General features: G+C 39.3%; 1 protein-coding gene across 1 annotated transcript; it reads right to left on the bottom strand.

Moving 5' to 3' along the window:
• Nucleotides 1-5,962: 5,962 nt before the first annotated feature.
• LOC116257685 (uncharacterized protein At2g29880-like) lies at nt 5,963-6,676 on the bottom strand. The gene is made up of 2 exons (XM_031634638.1): nt 6,584-6,676; nt 5,963-6,502 (listed from the first exon to the last, which is right to left on the bottom strand). Exons 1-2 carry the CDS (start codon nt 6,674-6,676, stop codon nt 5,963-5,965), a joined length of 633 nt encoding a protein of 210 aa, XP_031490498.1.
• Nucleotides 6,677-12,693: the final 6,017 nt, after the last annotated feature.

Genomic DNA, 12,693 nt, shown 5'->3' with positions numbered 1-12,693 from the left:
CGATCTGCCCCGACGAATCTCGTCTTGAGGCAATCCCAGACCTCCTTTGTCGTCGCCTTCTTTGCCACTTGCATTAGGAGATCCTCTGGGAGGGCTTGGAGAAGATGCGACCTCGCCTTCTTGTCCTTCCTCGTGTTGACAGCCACACTGGCCGTCGGCTCGATTGCCTTCCAGACGCCTTGATCTTCTATCATGGCTTGGACCCTAATCACCCAGCTGGTGTAGTTGGTCGTCGTGAGCAGCGGATACAGGAACGTCCCACTGACAATCTCCCGCGCTGCCTCATTTGTGATGATCGACATAGGCTTGAATCGAGGGCGCTTTGGGATACAACCTGGAAGCTCTGATACCAAATGTTGGCGCACTCCCTTGATTCATACTCAATCACCTCCCTTTTGGTAACGGCAAAATGAGGAGAGGTGACTGTAGGCTGCAACACACCAAGGAGAGGGATGCAGAGTGCGACAGGGCAAAGAGTACACGACAAGGGGGAGAGGGAGTAAGGAAACGGCAGGAGAGAGAGAGTAAAGAATGAGAGGGGACTTCACAAGTAGAGGGAAGAGGTTTAAGGGAAAAAAAATCTTTCTTCTTTTAGGCGTACTTCATTCAACTTTCTCTAACAACTATATATAGAAAAACAAAAACTTGATCCTCACGCTAATAACTGCTGGTCATTCCATGATCTCCTCCATTTCAGCCCTCAACTTAGTAACCGCTGGTCACTCCCATGATCTCCTTCATTTCAGCCCTCAAGTCTCGCACCATTTTCTCCATCGCCCATGATCTTGGGAACCGCACACACATTCACAAGTTCTCCTCACGTCTCCACTTTTCACTCCCACCAATTTCTCCATTTGTTTTACCTACCCATGATTTGGAACCGATGGAACTCACGTACCCACGAGCTCCTTCACGCACTCACACTTACACACGTTTCCACGAGCTCCTCCACAACAGGAGTTAGAACAACAATTCATACCTGATAACATCTGATATGACCCTCCAAACTTTTTAATGTACGATCTAATTGTGGTTTCAGTGTGCTTGCTGCTGGATTTATCATCTTGGGACTGTACATCGTGTTGTGAGGGAACGGAAAAGAGATGGAGCAACTTATTGCTGAGCTTCCTACTCAATTGTCATCTGGAGATCCTGCTAAAGCTTCTTTTGGACGCATGCTTCAGGAGTCTCTGGCTTCACATGATGAAGGAGAGACAAAGTGCAAAGGAAAAAAGGAAAATTCAGTTGGTGTTCAAGTTGGTTGAGTCGAGAGAGCATGGCTCTCTGCTGCAACTCTGTTCAACCAAAAAATAGCTCTTGATATGTATTAGCAAATAAAATCAGTACACGTTCATGAAGCAACAGTGCTGTAGGCTGACTCATTCCCGTGGCACTTAATTCTAAGAGATGGAACTAACATGAGCTTGTCCATGGTGAAACACTTCATCGTAGAAACGTTTAGAAGTGTAAACGTTGCCGGTGAATGGATGAGCCAATTTGCTTGGGTTCATTCGAGTTGTGTGTAATACTGATAATGAAACAAGTTCTTGTCGATTGATGAGGAGGATAGTTGGGAGTGAATGATTTTCATTATACAGTAAATTATTGTCTATGTGATTATGATTATGATAATGGCAACAGATCTTATGCATGAATGATTGACACCTAAATCCTAATCAGGATCAAGAAAAGCTCATATATGCAAGCCAATGTGTAAGCTATAAATTCTCATAGATACATGTTCTATTAACTAAAACTAATTTATCATGTAGTTCAGTTCAGATACGCATGCAGATTGATTTCATTAGGATTAATTCTTACATGCAATATGCTGGAACTTTACTTGCTTATAGGATTTTCAGGTGATTCAAAAATGGATGGTTGTGAAATGCGGCCATCCAAAATAGACATTAAAAATCTCCAAGTAGCTGCCACAAGTTCTCTGAACTTCTGCACTTATTTACTTCTGGCACAGAGGACATGAGTAATCACAAAAACTCAGCAGCTTTGTTGGGATTTGCATATAAGAATGTGCGCTAAATCCTTGGAGATTAGATGAGAATTGTCAGTGCTTAGCAGCTGGATGAGAAGTACTACTTGAATCTTCTTGATTTCTAGTTTTCTTCATTATCCGTTGGCTTATTAGACATTCTTGCATTTTCCTAGATAATCCAGCACAGAAAAACAGGTTGGGATGTTAATCTTTCAAGTTTGTGTAAGAGCGGAATCATCTCCTTTTTCAAGTTGGCAGGAGTACAATTCTGTTCTCTGAACATCCGACTTTTTTAATGTGGAACCACCAGTTGCTACGGTCACATAGTTTCTTGTTAGTCTCCAATCAGCAGTAAAATGCTCATTCTTGTTAGTCTCCAATCAGCAGCAAGTGCATGTGAACCACCAGTTGCTACGGTCACATAGTTTCTTGTTAGTCTCTAATCAGCAATAGAATGTTCATTCTTGTTAGTCTCCAATTAGATAATTTGGAACTACAAACATGTAAAATCTTAATTATCCATACGACTGACAATGAGGTGGAAATGCTGGCATCCTTAATGTTTAGTTCAAGATCAAATCCAACAAGTGTATAGGATAGGTATAAATGTTTAATCAGCATTCAATCTACAGTTATTCATCCAAGTATGAGAACCTGGCAGGATGAGTCCAAATCCCAATCAGATTCCCATTTGGTAGAAATTTGGTGAATCTGGTATGAAGCTTCACTTACTTAGAACGGGGAACTTTCTTTTGACATTGTTCACTTTCACTTCCCCTTCTGTCGTTTCATTTCTTTCTTTGTTTTATCCTTTTTTCTTAATGTACCTTGCGTTTTTTTACAGTATCATAAATGACATATAATAACATATGGTTTCAAATTACAAATATAGATGAAGCAGAAATTTAACAGCTTTTAATTACTTTAAACTTATAACTTAACTACAAAATTCGTGAAAGAATTACATTTTTCCCTCGACCTTTGACAACTGTCCTGGGTAACCTCCTCAGCACATTCACTTCTTGATAGTTCAGGGTCGCACATATAACCATCTGATTGAGAGACACTCTTCTTTGGATTACATGGGATGAATTTCTTGTCATTCATTTGAATTGGTTTGAAACAAATTTTCTCACATCCACTTCTATCAAATATTTTAACATCAAATTTCATATCACCATCATATCAGAAAACAAGAAAGTCACCGAAATGTAAAGAATGATGCTCAACAAATGCACGCCAAGCATTGTGAAGAAACATGCCATAACTGTCGTCTAAATTCCCTCAAAGTGGGTTTGAAACACAAACCCCATTACAGGTATAGAAATGGCCCCTAAGGGCCCGTTTGATGGGCGGGTGAAATTTAACGCGGTAAGTTTACCAAGGTAAATTTTTCTAGAAAAATTTAGTGGATGAAATTTCACCCTCTTCCAAAACAAGGCCCTGTTTGATTGTCGGGTGAGATTTAACATGGTAAATTTAACCCTGTTTGATGAACATGAAGAATTTAACGTGGTAAATTTAACCATGTTTGATGCACAGGAAAAATTTAACCTGGAAAATGTTGTTTTTTTTTCTCCTCCCCAATCTGACGTTGGAAGGAGAAGGAATGCTTACAAAACAACAAAAGATCACCACTCAAATAAATGCCACAAAAGCTTGTGTCAAGAAGCCGAAACATCTAACGAGAAAGATCATCACCTCATCACCGATTCTTATATGTAGAGATTACCCAAGCACACCACCAAACGAGAAAGATCATCACCTTATGGAACCACCACCAAGCCAAAACCAATAAACAAAAAATGGACTGCAGAACCCACATATTTCTTCATCAATCATCCCAAAACAAATCACCATACAGCCAGTTCATTAAGAGACGGCTATTCACACGATATATGTAACAAAAACCAAAAAGAAATATCCAGCAACACATTACAACAGAAAGCACCTTCTTAACTTAATCTACAACTGCAAAAGTTATATATTTGTTCCCAAAAGCATTAAACGAAAATTGTCCACAAAAGTTACATGAGTACGAATCCACAAAAGGGTGTACTTTCTATTAAGAAGAAAAAAAAAAGTTTAATGAGTACATATCCAACAAAGAAAACATGTAATCACAAAACAAGTAATCCAACATTTCTGGCTGCACTTTCGTTCTTCAAACTTCGTGTCTTCTATATCTTACTTTGCGATGACATCTTCAATGAGTGGAGACCTGCGTACTTGCACACCATACTTGTTCTGGAGATACTCATGCATGTGATTTTCTGCTACTTCTAATGAATCAAACGATCTGAAGATGGCACCCTTGTACCGATAGACTAATGGTTGGCACCGCTCCCAGCTGTCATATATGCCTCGCTCACGTCCTTCGAAAACAACATAGTACTTTTGGCGGGACATCATCTTCGTTGTCCTGTTGAAAAGAAAACAAATGTCAGACAATCAAACTGAAGAAGTTGTCAACATTTATAAACAAACTTACTATTCAATTGATAATTTGTAAACATTTGAGATGATATAGCTGCTCTCAAAGCATTGTTGCTTCCTCGCTGATGTGTTTGGCTTGCAATTTTAGGTTCGCTTAAGACGAAGTTATCAATCGAAGGTGCATATTCATCATCAAATTCCTCGGCATTTGGATTGTGTTCAATTATGAAGTTGTGCAGTACACATGTAGCAAGAACAATTTGAGCTTGTTTTTGAAAAGGGTACTGAACTTGCATTTTCAATATTGGAAAACGACCTTTCAACATGCCGAAAGTTCTTTCTACTGTATTTTGGAGTGATGAATGCCTATGGTTGAATAATTCTTCTTCTGTTCTAGGTGACCGTGCTCCCCGAGTGTTAAACTCGGACATATGATAACGATGTCCTCGATAAGGTGTAAGCAAACCAACAATGTTTGGATACCCCCCATCAGCCAGATAAAATTTGCCTACAATTGAACACAATTTATTTATACATTCATACATGCTTCTTAATAAAAGACTGAACTGGTTGGTGGAACTACGTACCTTCTGGGACAACAAATGGGTCTGTTTCATGATCTAGTGCATTGTACAATACTCTTGAGTCTGTTGCACTTCCTTCCCATCCAGCCAAAACGTAGTGGAATCTAGTATCTAGGCCGACTACAGCCATGACGTTTTGAGAAACGAAACCTTTTCTATTGCGAAACCTTGCTTGATCTGAAAAAGGGACCCAAGCAGCTATATGTGTGCCATCGATTGCTCCTAAACAATTCTATATGACAAGGCAACTAGTTAGTCATGTTGTAGTTTGTCATGTTGTATGTGTCATGTTGAGTTCAAGATGATGAAATTACCTCAAAATATGGAAAGAATCGTTTAGAATGTCGAATATGTGCTGACATCATCTAATCATTGGGCCGGCGAACGTAATCCTTACCCAGTATACATATCGCTCGTAGCACTAGCCTGACATATTTACTTATTGTTTGTCCGGAATGTTGAAACGTATTTTGAACAGCACGATTCCGTTCATTATGTCCAATTGTCAAAAGCAATATAGCTACTTGTTCTTCTATAGTAATGTCATGAGCATCCTCCAACAAATTTCTATCCCTTAGAATGTTACACAGTCTCATATATGTATGCCCTTCCATACGGAGTAAGTCCAAACAATTTCTAGGATGACCGCGAAACATTAGTTGGACAAAAGATGTACCAGCATCTCAAAATGGATGAACAATCCTCCTAGATGATGGTCGGTCTTTCAACCAAAAGAAGATGAAGACAAAAACCATTCGAATGATGAAAAGCACTCATTCATCGTCGTCATCGAACATGTCAAAATCAATCATTTCGACTAAACTGCATATACATTGCAACAATTTCTCACTACATGGATGTTCATGGAATAAAAAGAAAAACACACAACAAATGTTATTGTGCCAAATGAAACATACAAATAATTAAACTAACAAACATGGAATCTTACCTATAAATCACCAAGTCTACGCGACAACCATGTCAGCCGGTCTTCAGGTGGAATGTTGAGAAAGATCATGGAATTGGTTCCCTCTCCTAACAGGTCCAGACTCATCAGTCTCGTATGACTATCTAGTAGCCCTGTGTCCACCATCTCTTGTAAAATTTCACAACATTTGACATATTGAAACCCTCTAGAAGTATGTGTGAGGGAGTCCACATTTTTAGCTATACCGTTCAACAAATTGTAATACATGTCATCATTGGTTGACCTGTTCCGTTTTGACCTACGTGTACTTGTATTGGTTGTCGGATTCTCAGTTGTAGGTAGTGGCGACTGTGTAAATGACTGTTCACTATCAGGCTGCATGTACGAAGGTGATGTCTGAGATACAGGTGTACATGGGAGTGGTTCAGTCTCAGCTTCTAGCACGTTGTTTAATGTGACTGCGTTTTGCCCACTTGCTTGAGATTTGCCATATACCTCGGCGAACTCATCATAGTATCTCCAGACTTTTGGACCTCTGTACTTTTTCCTATTTGGATATTTCTGAAAAAATTCATGTGTTCAAATATTGCAGAAGCAAATACATGTGAGACAAAACCTAACAATATTAATTTTATAATTTACCTCAATGTAGTCGTTCCATACTTGGGGGTCGACCTCAATGCATTTGTTAATTGGGTCATAGCCAAACCCACTTGTGTTCAACATTTCCTTCATCACTGTCAAGTTGGGTTTGGAATACTTCAATTTTTTTTTTATTTTGTCTTTCGTAAATTCTGGACCGAATCTATCCATCATTCCTTTTTCAATAGTTGTGTGTGCTTTGGGCTTTAAACCTCGCCGGATTTCATGCCAGGGATGCGTGACTGCTCCACAAGAAGCTGGACTAAGTAATCCATTTGTGGTTCAGTCCACGTAAGATTTTCTCTTGAAGGACCGCTGTCTTCCATGGTAACGTTTTGTATAATAATTCTTCACAGTAACAGTAATATAAATCTAGCATGAAGAACAGTTGTACGAGAAACAACGACAAAGGAGCATCAGAAACCAAAAGAAAAAGCATGACATAAGGTTCCCACCATTGCCAATTAAAAGCATAACTAGACCTTTGATACACAAAAAAGAAAGGAAATTCATCTCAAAATTAAACCTATATAAGAAAGCATCACAGAGTTTATAATAGGCACCAAGAAAACATGCATCACAGTAAGAAGGAAACATGCATCACACCTCTTCAACCAAAGCTTGTGCATTGTCACGCAAGCAAACATGTACATATCTGTAATTATAAACATATGTTTATAACTTCATACTTTATATAAAGTATAAACATATACATTTCTATAAACATATACATATCTGTGATTAAAAAATCTGATAAGATCCTCTGTTACTTTATATAAATGAAAAAGAAAGGACATAGCAGTAACAAAACCAAGAAGACATAAGCTTCAGATAAAACAAGATAGATCCCAGCACCTACATTCACAATATCCCAGCTTATCTAGTTTTCTTCATGAGAAGACGTCCCCTGTTATTCACTTAGTAGCACAAGGCCCCTTGATCACACTAACGCTTTAGTGCTCAAGTTGTGAATGTTGGTTTTCAGACAGAGACAGGGACTATCGCAGGTTTCAGGAAAACTGAATCTCACTCGGCACTGTTACAAATATTGGTAAAACCAGGTTCCAGATTAGCAATATGGCGAGCATGGTTTTTGATCTCAAAATCAACACCCCACCACTCCTGCCAAACATAATCAATGCCGACTGTATATAGATATCTCACCAAGAACAAAGAGTGAAAAGGCGTGGGATCACGGAGCAGAAACAGCAAGAAAGCGGAAACTGTTCTCCATTTCCATTCTCCAAATAAAATAACACCAAGATCAAAAACTTCGAAGTAAACTGCAGAACTTCAAGAACGATAAGGATAACTACAATTCTTCTATTACTTAGCTGCTCGTTTACACCGACTGCCGCATATAATTAGAAAACATGAGCTTTTCCCACAATCGTGGAGAAAGCAAAAAGGCACCAAGAGAACACCCACAATGACCACAAACTTGGAACATAAATGAAAAAGAAAGGACATAGCAGCAACAAAACCAAGAAATGTGAACACCCAACAAGAGAAACAAAACATAAAATTAAAGAAAACAAAAACAAAAGAACCACACAAATCAAAGATACAAAAAGCGGAAATGGAGGAGTGAAGATTATGGCGTCTAACAGTGTCATCTCTTTGGATTTGGATTTTCTGGAATTCGCCGGATGGGGAGGTTCCCAAATCGATTGCGTGTTCTCATGGTTGTTCCTTTGCCATCATTAACTACTCCCAAATAGGGTGAGTAGGCACGGACGATGAGGCACAGAGATAACTTCAGCCACGTATGGTTTCAGTCTAAGAAGTTGGGACTGTGAGGCAGAAAGAAAAATGGGGAAAAATGTCCGTTGCCGGGCGTTCAAGGGGGAAAAAAAATGGGGGCGTTTGAGGGTGCTACCCAGCACAGAAAAAGGGGGGAAATGTGCGCAAGAAAGGGGGAAAATGTGGGCAGCTAGCGACGGGGAGAGAGAGAGAGAGAGAGAGAGAGAGCGACAGAGAGATATACCGGCAGAAAAATGTCGGACGCCGGCCGCTTGAGGGTGTTGCGACGGTCGACGGTGAGACCTGGCAGTGAGAAGGCACGAGGGAGGAGGACTTGCGGAGGGAGGTCGTGCGTTGCGAAGGGACTTCGAGCGCTGTGGAAGATTACAATGGGTATATTTCGAGCGGGTGAAATTTCACCTGCTCGAAAGTACGAGCTCTGAGCTCGGACTTTCGAGTGGGTGGAATTCCACCCGCTCCCTTTTCGGTTAAACGGGTGAAATTCCACCCCGTTTGATGGGTTCTCAACCGGGCGGGTGAAATTTCACCCGTCTGTACAAATTCTTCCTCCCCCGCCCACTTTCACCCGCCCATCAAACGGGCCCTAAATGTTTTTCTTTTGGAGGTGTTGGCATTTGCCACATGAATGTAGAACATGAGGAACTTCAAAAAATTCAGGGAAGCCATCTTCTTTGTCTTAAACATTCATAGATACCTCAATTCTTTAGATAAAATAAGTAGCCTGATATTCTTTCCACATGTAGCTATATATATATATATATATATATATATATATGATTGCAACATGTACATCAATTAGAAAGTTTTTAATGCCTATTCGTTCACGATTAATCTCCAAATGTACAGAACTGACTTATCATGGCTTTACCACTCTTAGAACAATCAATGCAATCGCGTTAAAGGGATGCTAATTAATATTAAAAGAAGTGAATTGACAAATATTTCACAACCATTTTTGAAAAAATTGTAAAAATATCCGGTTGCGTCGTCTCATTCACACATCCTAAAAGGAAATTAGCTTTCTTCGGAAAAAAGTGAGAGTCCATTTGAATCAGGTCTCTCTCTCTCTCTCCCTCTAAGGGCACTAACAAGTTTGTGTTCACATATAGAGGTTTTGGAAAGTGAAGAGAGATCACATATGCACTCCTCGCTTATACGTCTGGCTCAGCTACAATGCATGCATGTGCACACGCATAAATTATTAGGTGCACACAATATATATATATATTATATATATTATATATATATATATATATATATAATATATATATATATATATATATATATATATATATATATATATATATATATATATATATATATATATATATTATATATATATATATATATATATATATATATATTATATATAATATATATATATATATATATATATATATATATATATATATTATATATATATATATATAGTAATTAATAAATCCCAGACAACTAGGGCAGGGACAAAACTAAAACTAAAGTCTTGAAAATAGATGGCTTAGAGCTTTTTTGCACAAACCAATCACAATGATATAATCTAAAGAAGGCTTTAATGAAATAGACATATTAAGTTAATTATTTTTTGAGTCAAATCAATTACTTTTATAACATCAAAATTTTACTAGCAGAAAAACATTTTGTTGAAAAACAACTTAAATTAAAACTTCTTTTATGATAAATTAGTATTTACAAAAATTTTAGGATGTGCATATTCTATTTAAAATACATTTTAATAACAAATTTATTGGTCTGGTCTTTATCCCTGACTTCTCTCTCTCTCTCTCTCTCTCTGTATATATATATATAGAGAGAGAGAGTGAGAGAGAGAGAGATTAGCAGAAACTAGACGCTTAGGTCAGGGATAACCAGTCCTTTTATTTTTTTGCTAAGAATGATTTTTAAATAAAATATAAACATAGTAATATATTTATAAAAACATACTTTCATTTAAGTTGTTTTAGGAAAAATGTAGATTTTATTTATTATCAAAATGTTGATGTTATGAGGGCCATTCATTTTTTTCTTATCATAAAAACATACTTACCATCTAACAAATGATCAACTTAACATATGTTTTGCTTCAACCTATTCTTAGATCATACCAGTGCAATTAAATTGAAAAAAAAAAACATAAACATCAAGATTAACGCCTAGTTTTTATTCATGACCCAACAGTTTGGTTTATATATATATATATATATATATTATGAAAGTTTGATTTCTGCTCCAATCGTCAGAATTATGCCCCTACAATTTCTTTAATGGTTGATGTGATTGTTTAATGCAGGAAGATTCGGGCGACGATGAGCTGGCTTGTTCTTGGCCAGGCTTTATGCTGTTCCCTTTTTGGGTGAGCCACATACATACCTTATGTAGAGAGAGAGAGAGAGAGAGAGAGAGAGAGAGGAGAGGGGAAAAGAGAGGGGGACAAGAACCGACCTACTTGGAGGGAGCCCATGGGGGGAACTGGGAAGTGGAGGGGGAACTGGGAAGGGGAAGGGGGAGGAAGACGGGAAGGGGGAAGGAGACGGGAAGTGGGGAAGGGAGCCCGTCGGGGGGAACTGGGAAGGGGAGGGGGAACTGACACGGGAAGGGGGAAGGAGACAGGAAGTGGGGAAGGCCGAAGGGGGAGGGAGCCCGTCGGGCCGACCGGGCCGCCACCGGGGCGGCCTATCCGGCCCTGGCCCGGCCCTGTCCCGCTGTCGGGCCCGGGCCCGGTCCGGGCTGGGTTTTTCTCGGCCCAAACCCAGCCCATACCGGGCCGGGCCGGGCCGGCACGGCCCGACGCCCAGCCTTAGCTCAACCTCACCTTCCTCATGTCCAAGCTAGGAGAGCAAGGACTAGTGGATTTACTCACCGCCACCGGCATCAACAATACGTACATGGGCAACGTCGTCAGAGGTCTCACCATCTTCTGACCCATTGACGGCGTCAAGTTAGTGGCAGATGGGAGCATCATGCTGATGGTGTTGGTCGCCCCTCTTCTCTTGATTGCTTGATTTAATTGCATATACAGTAGTGTCTATAAGTGATTTACACAAGAACATGTACGACAAATTTGAATTTACGCAGATATGCGATCTGAAAAATATAAGTCTTAAGTCAAGAAAAAGACAGAGGTGATAGAGGAGAAATTCATTGGGTCGCAATAACAAAAAGTGTTTTTTAGCTCAATCCAAGCATGTGATGAAGGGATATCCTTCATTGGAGCATTGTTGTTTAAATTTCATATTTCTTTTGCAGATATCTCATTTTTGAATGGTCAGAATAACCGCTAATCGGTTGTTATCAAGTACTTTGGGGCTCATTCCTGGGTAACATTGAAGAACAAAGTTGAGGACTGAATCCAAAATGATCTTGCAAATTAACCATTTCACATGAATCGAGTTTGCCAACAAAATAACCAGTAAATGAGTTTTAAGATGCTGCGACAAAAGCTTTCGAAAGAGGATGTTAGGAGCGAATTGTTGTAGGAATCCCACCTAGTTTATGAAAAAAGGTGATCTTTAATTTCATGTGTCTAACAAGCAACTTTCTTGGCATGGTGGCTGTATGAACATTAACAATGGGATGGAAATGGCTCTCTCCTGTTCGAATCATGGTGGTCGCCAACTGTGCACCTGCTGCAGTTTCAGCTCCTGAGGAGGTAACGTCGATTCACCTCAAATGATTCTGAAATGGCTATTTCTTGACAAAAAAAAGCTTTTCTATCCATTTTGTCCATCCCCTGACAAGCTGTTAACACGTTTAAGAGATGCATAATTCCCCTCCTTGTTGGTCTTCCTATTTCAAGCATAGGTTGTTCAAGCTATCGCTGGTAAAGTTCTAGTTCTGCTTGATGGAGGAATGAGGAGTTGGACAGGCATGTTGAAAGACTTGGCTCTTGGTGCCCAAGCCATTCTGGTCATCTCCCTCTTTCTCTCTGTACATGCTCGATGTGGCTACCTGTTCGCTTTATCAATTCATTTTCCTTCGTTATTTTTGAAGATATAGCAAGAATTCATTAAGTAGTGGCCTAAGCAGGTTTTAGACTTTCTCATTTTAGGACGTCCAGGGTGGTTTTGCTTTGATTTATGCATTTTGCTTTTTGGTGTTCATGCTAACAGGGTTGCATCTTAGCAAGTTCAGTTTGTGCTATCTAGGCATGGGTGTAGTCTATGGTTTATCATACCTTTTTGAATGATTTTTAGATAGTAAAACCATAATTTGAGTCATATTCTTAGGGCATTTCTAGGTATATGCATGGGCAGAGAAATATTGGGGAGCCATTTCTTTGATCTTGCACATGAGCTTTGATTAAAGGCATTTCAAACCATTCAATCCAGTCTCACTCGGCCTTGAAAGTG

This window comes from Nymphaea colorata, chromosome 7 (genome assembly GCF_008831285.2).
Source record: "Nymphaea colorata isolate Beijing-Zhang1983 chromosome 7, ASM883128v2, whole genome shotgun sequence".
NCBI lineage: Eukaryota > Viridiplantae > Streptophyta > Magnoliopsida > Nymphaeales > Nymphaeaceae > Nymphaea > Nymphaea colorata.
This window is presented reverse-complemented; position numbering and strand designations above follow the sequence as displayed.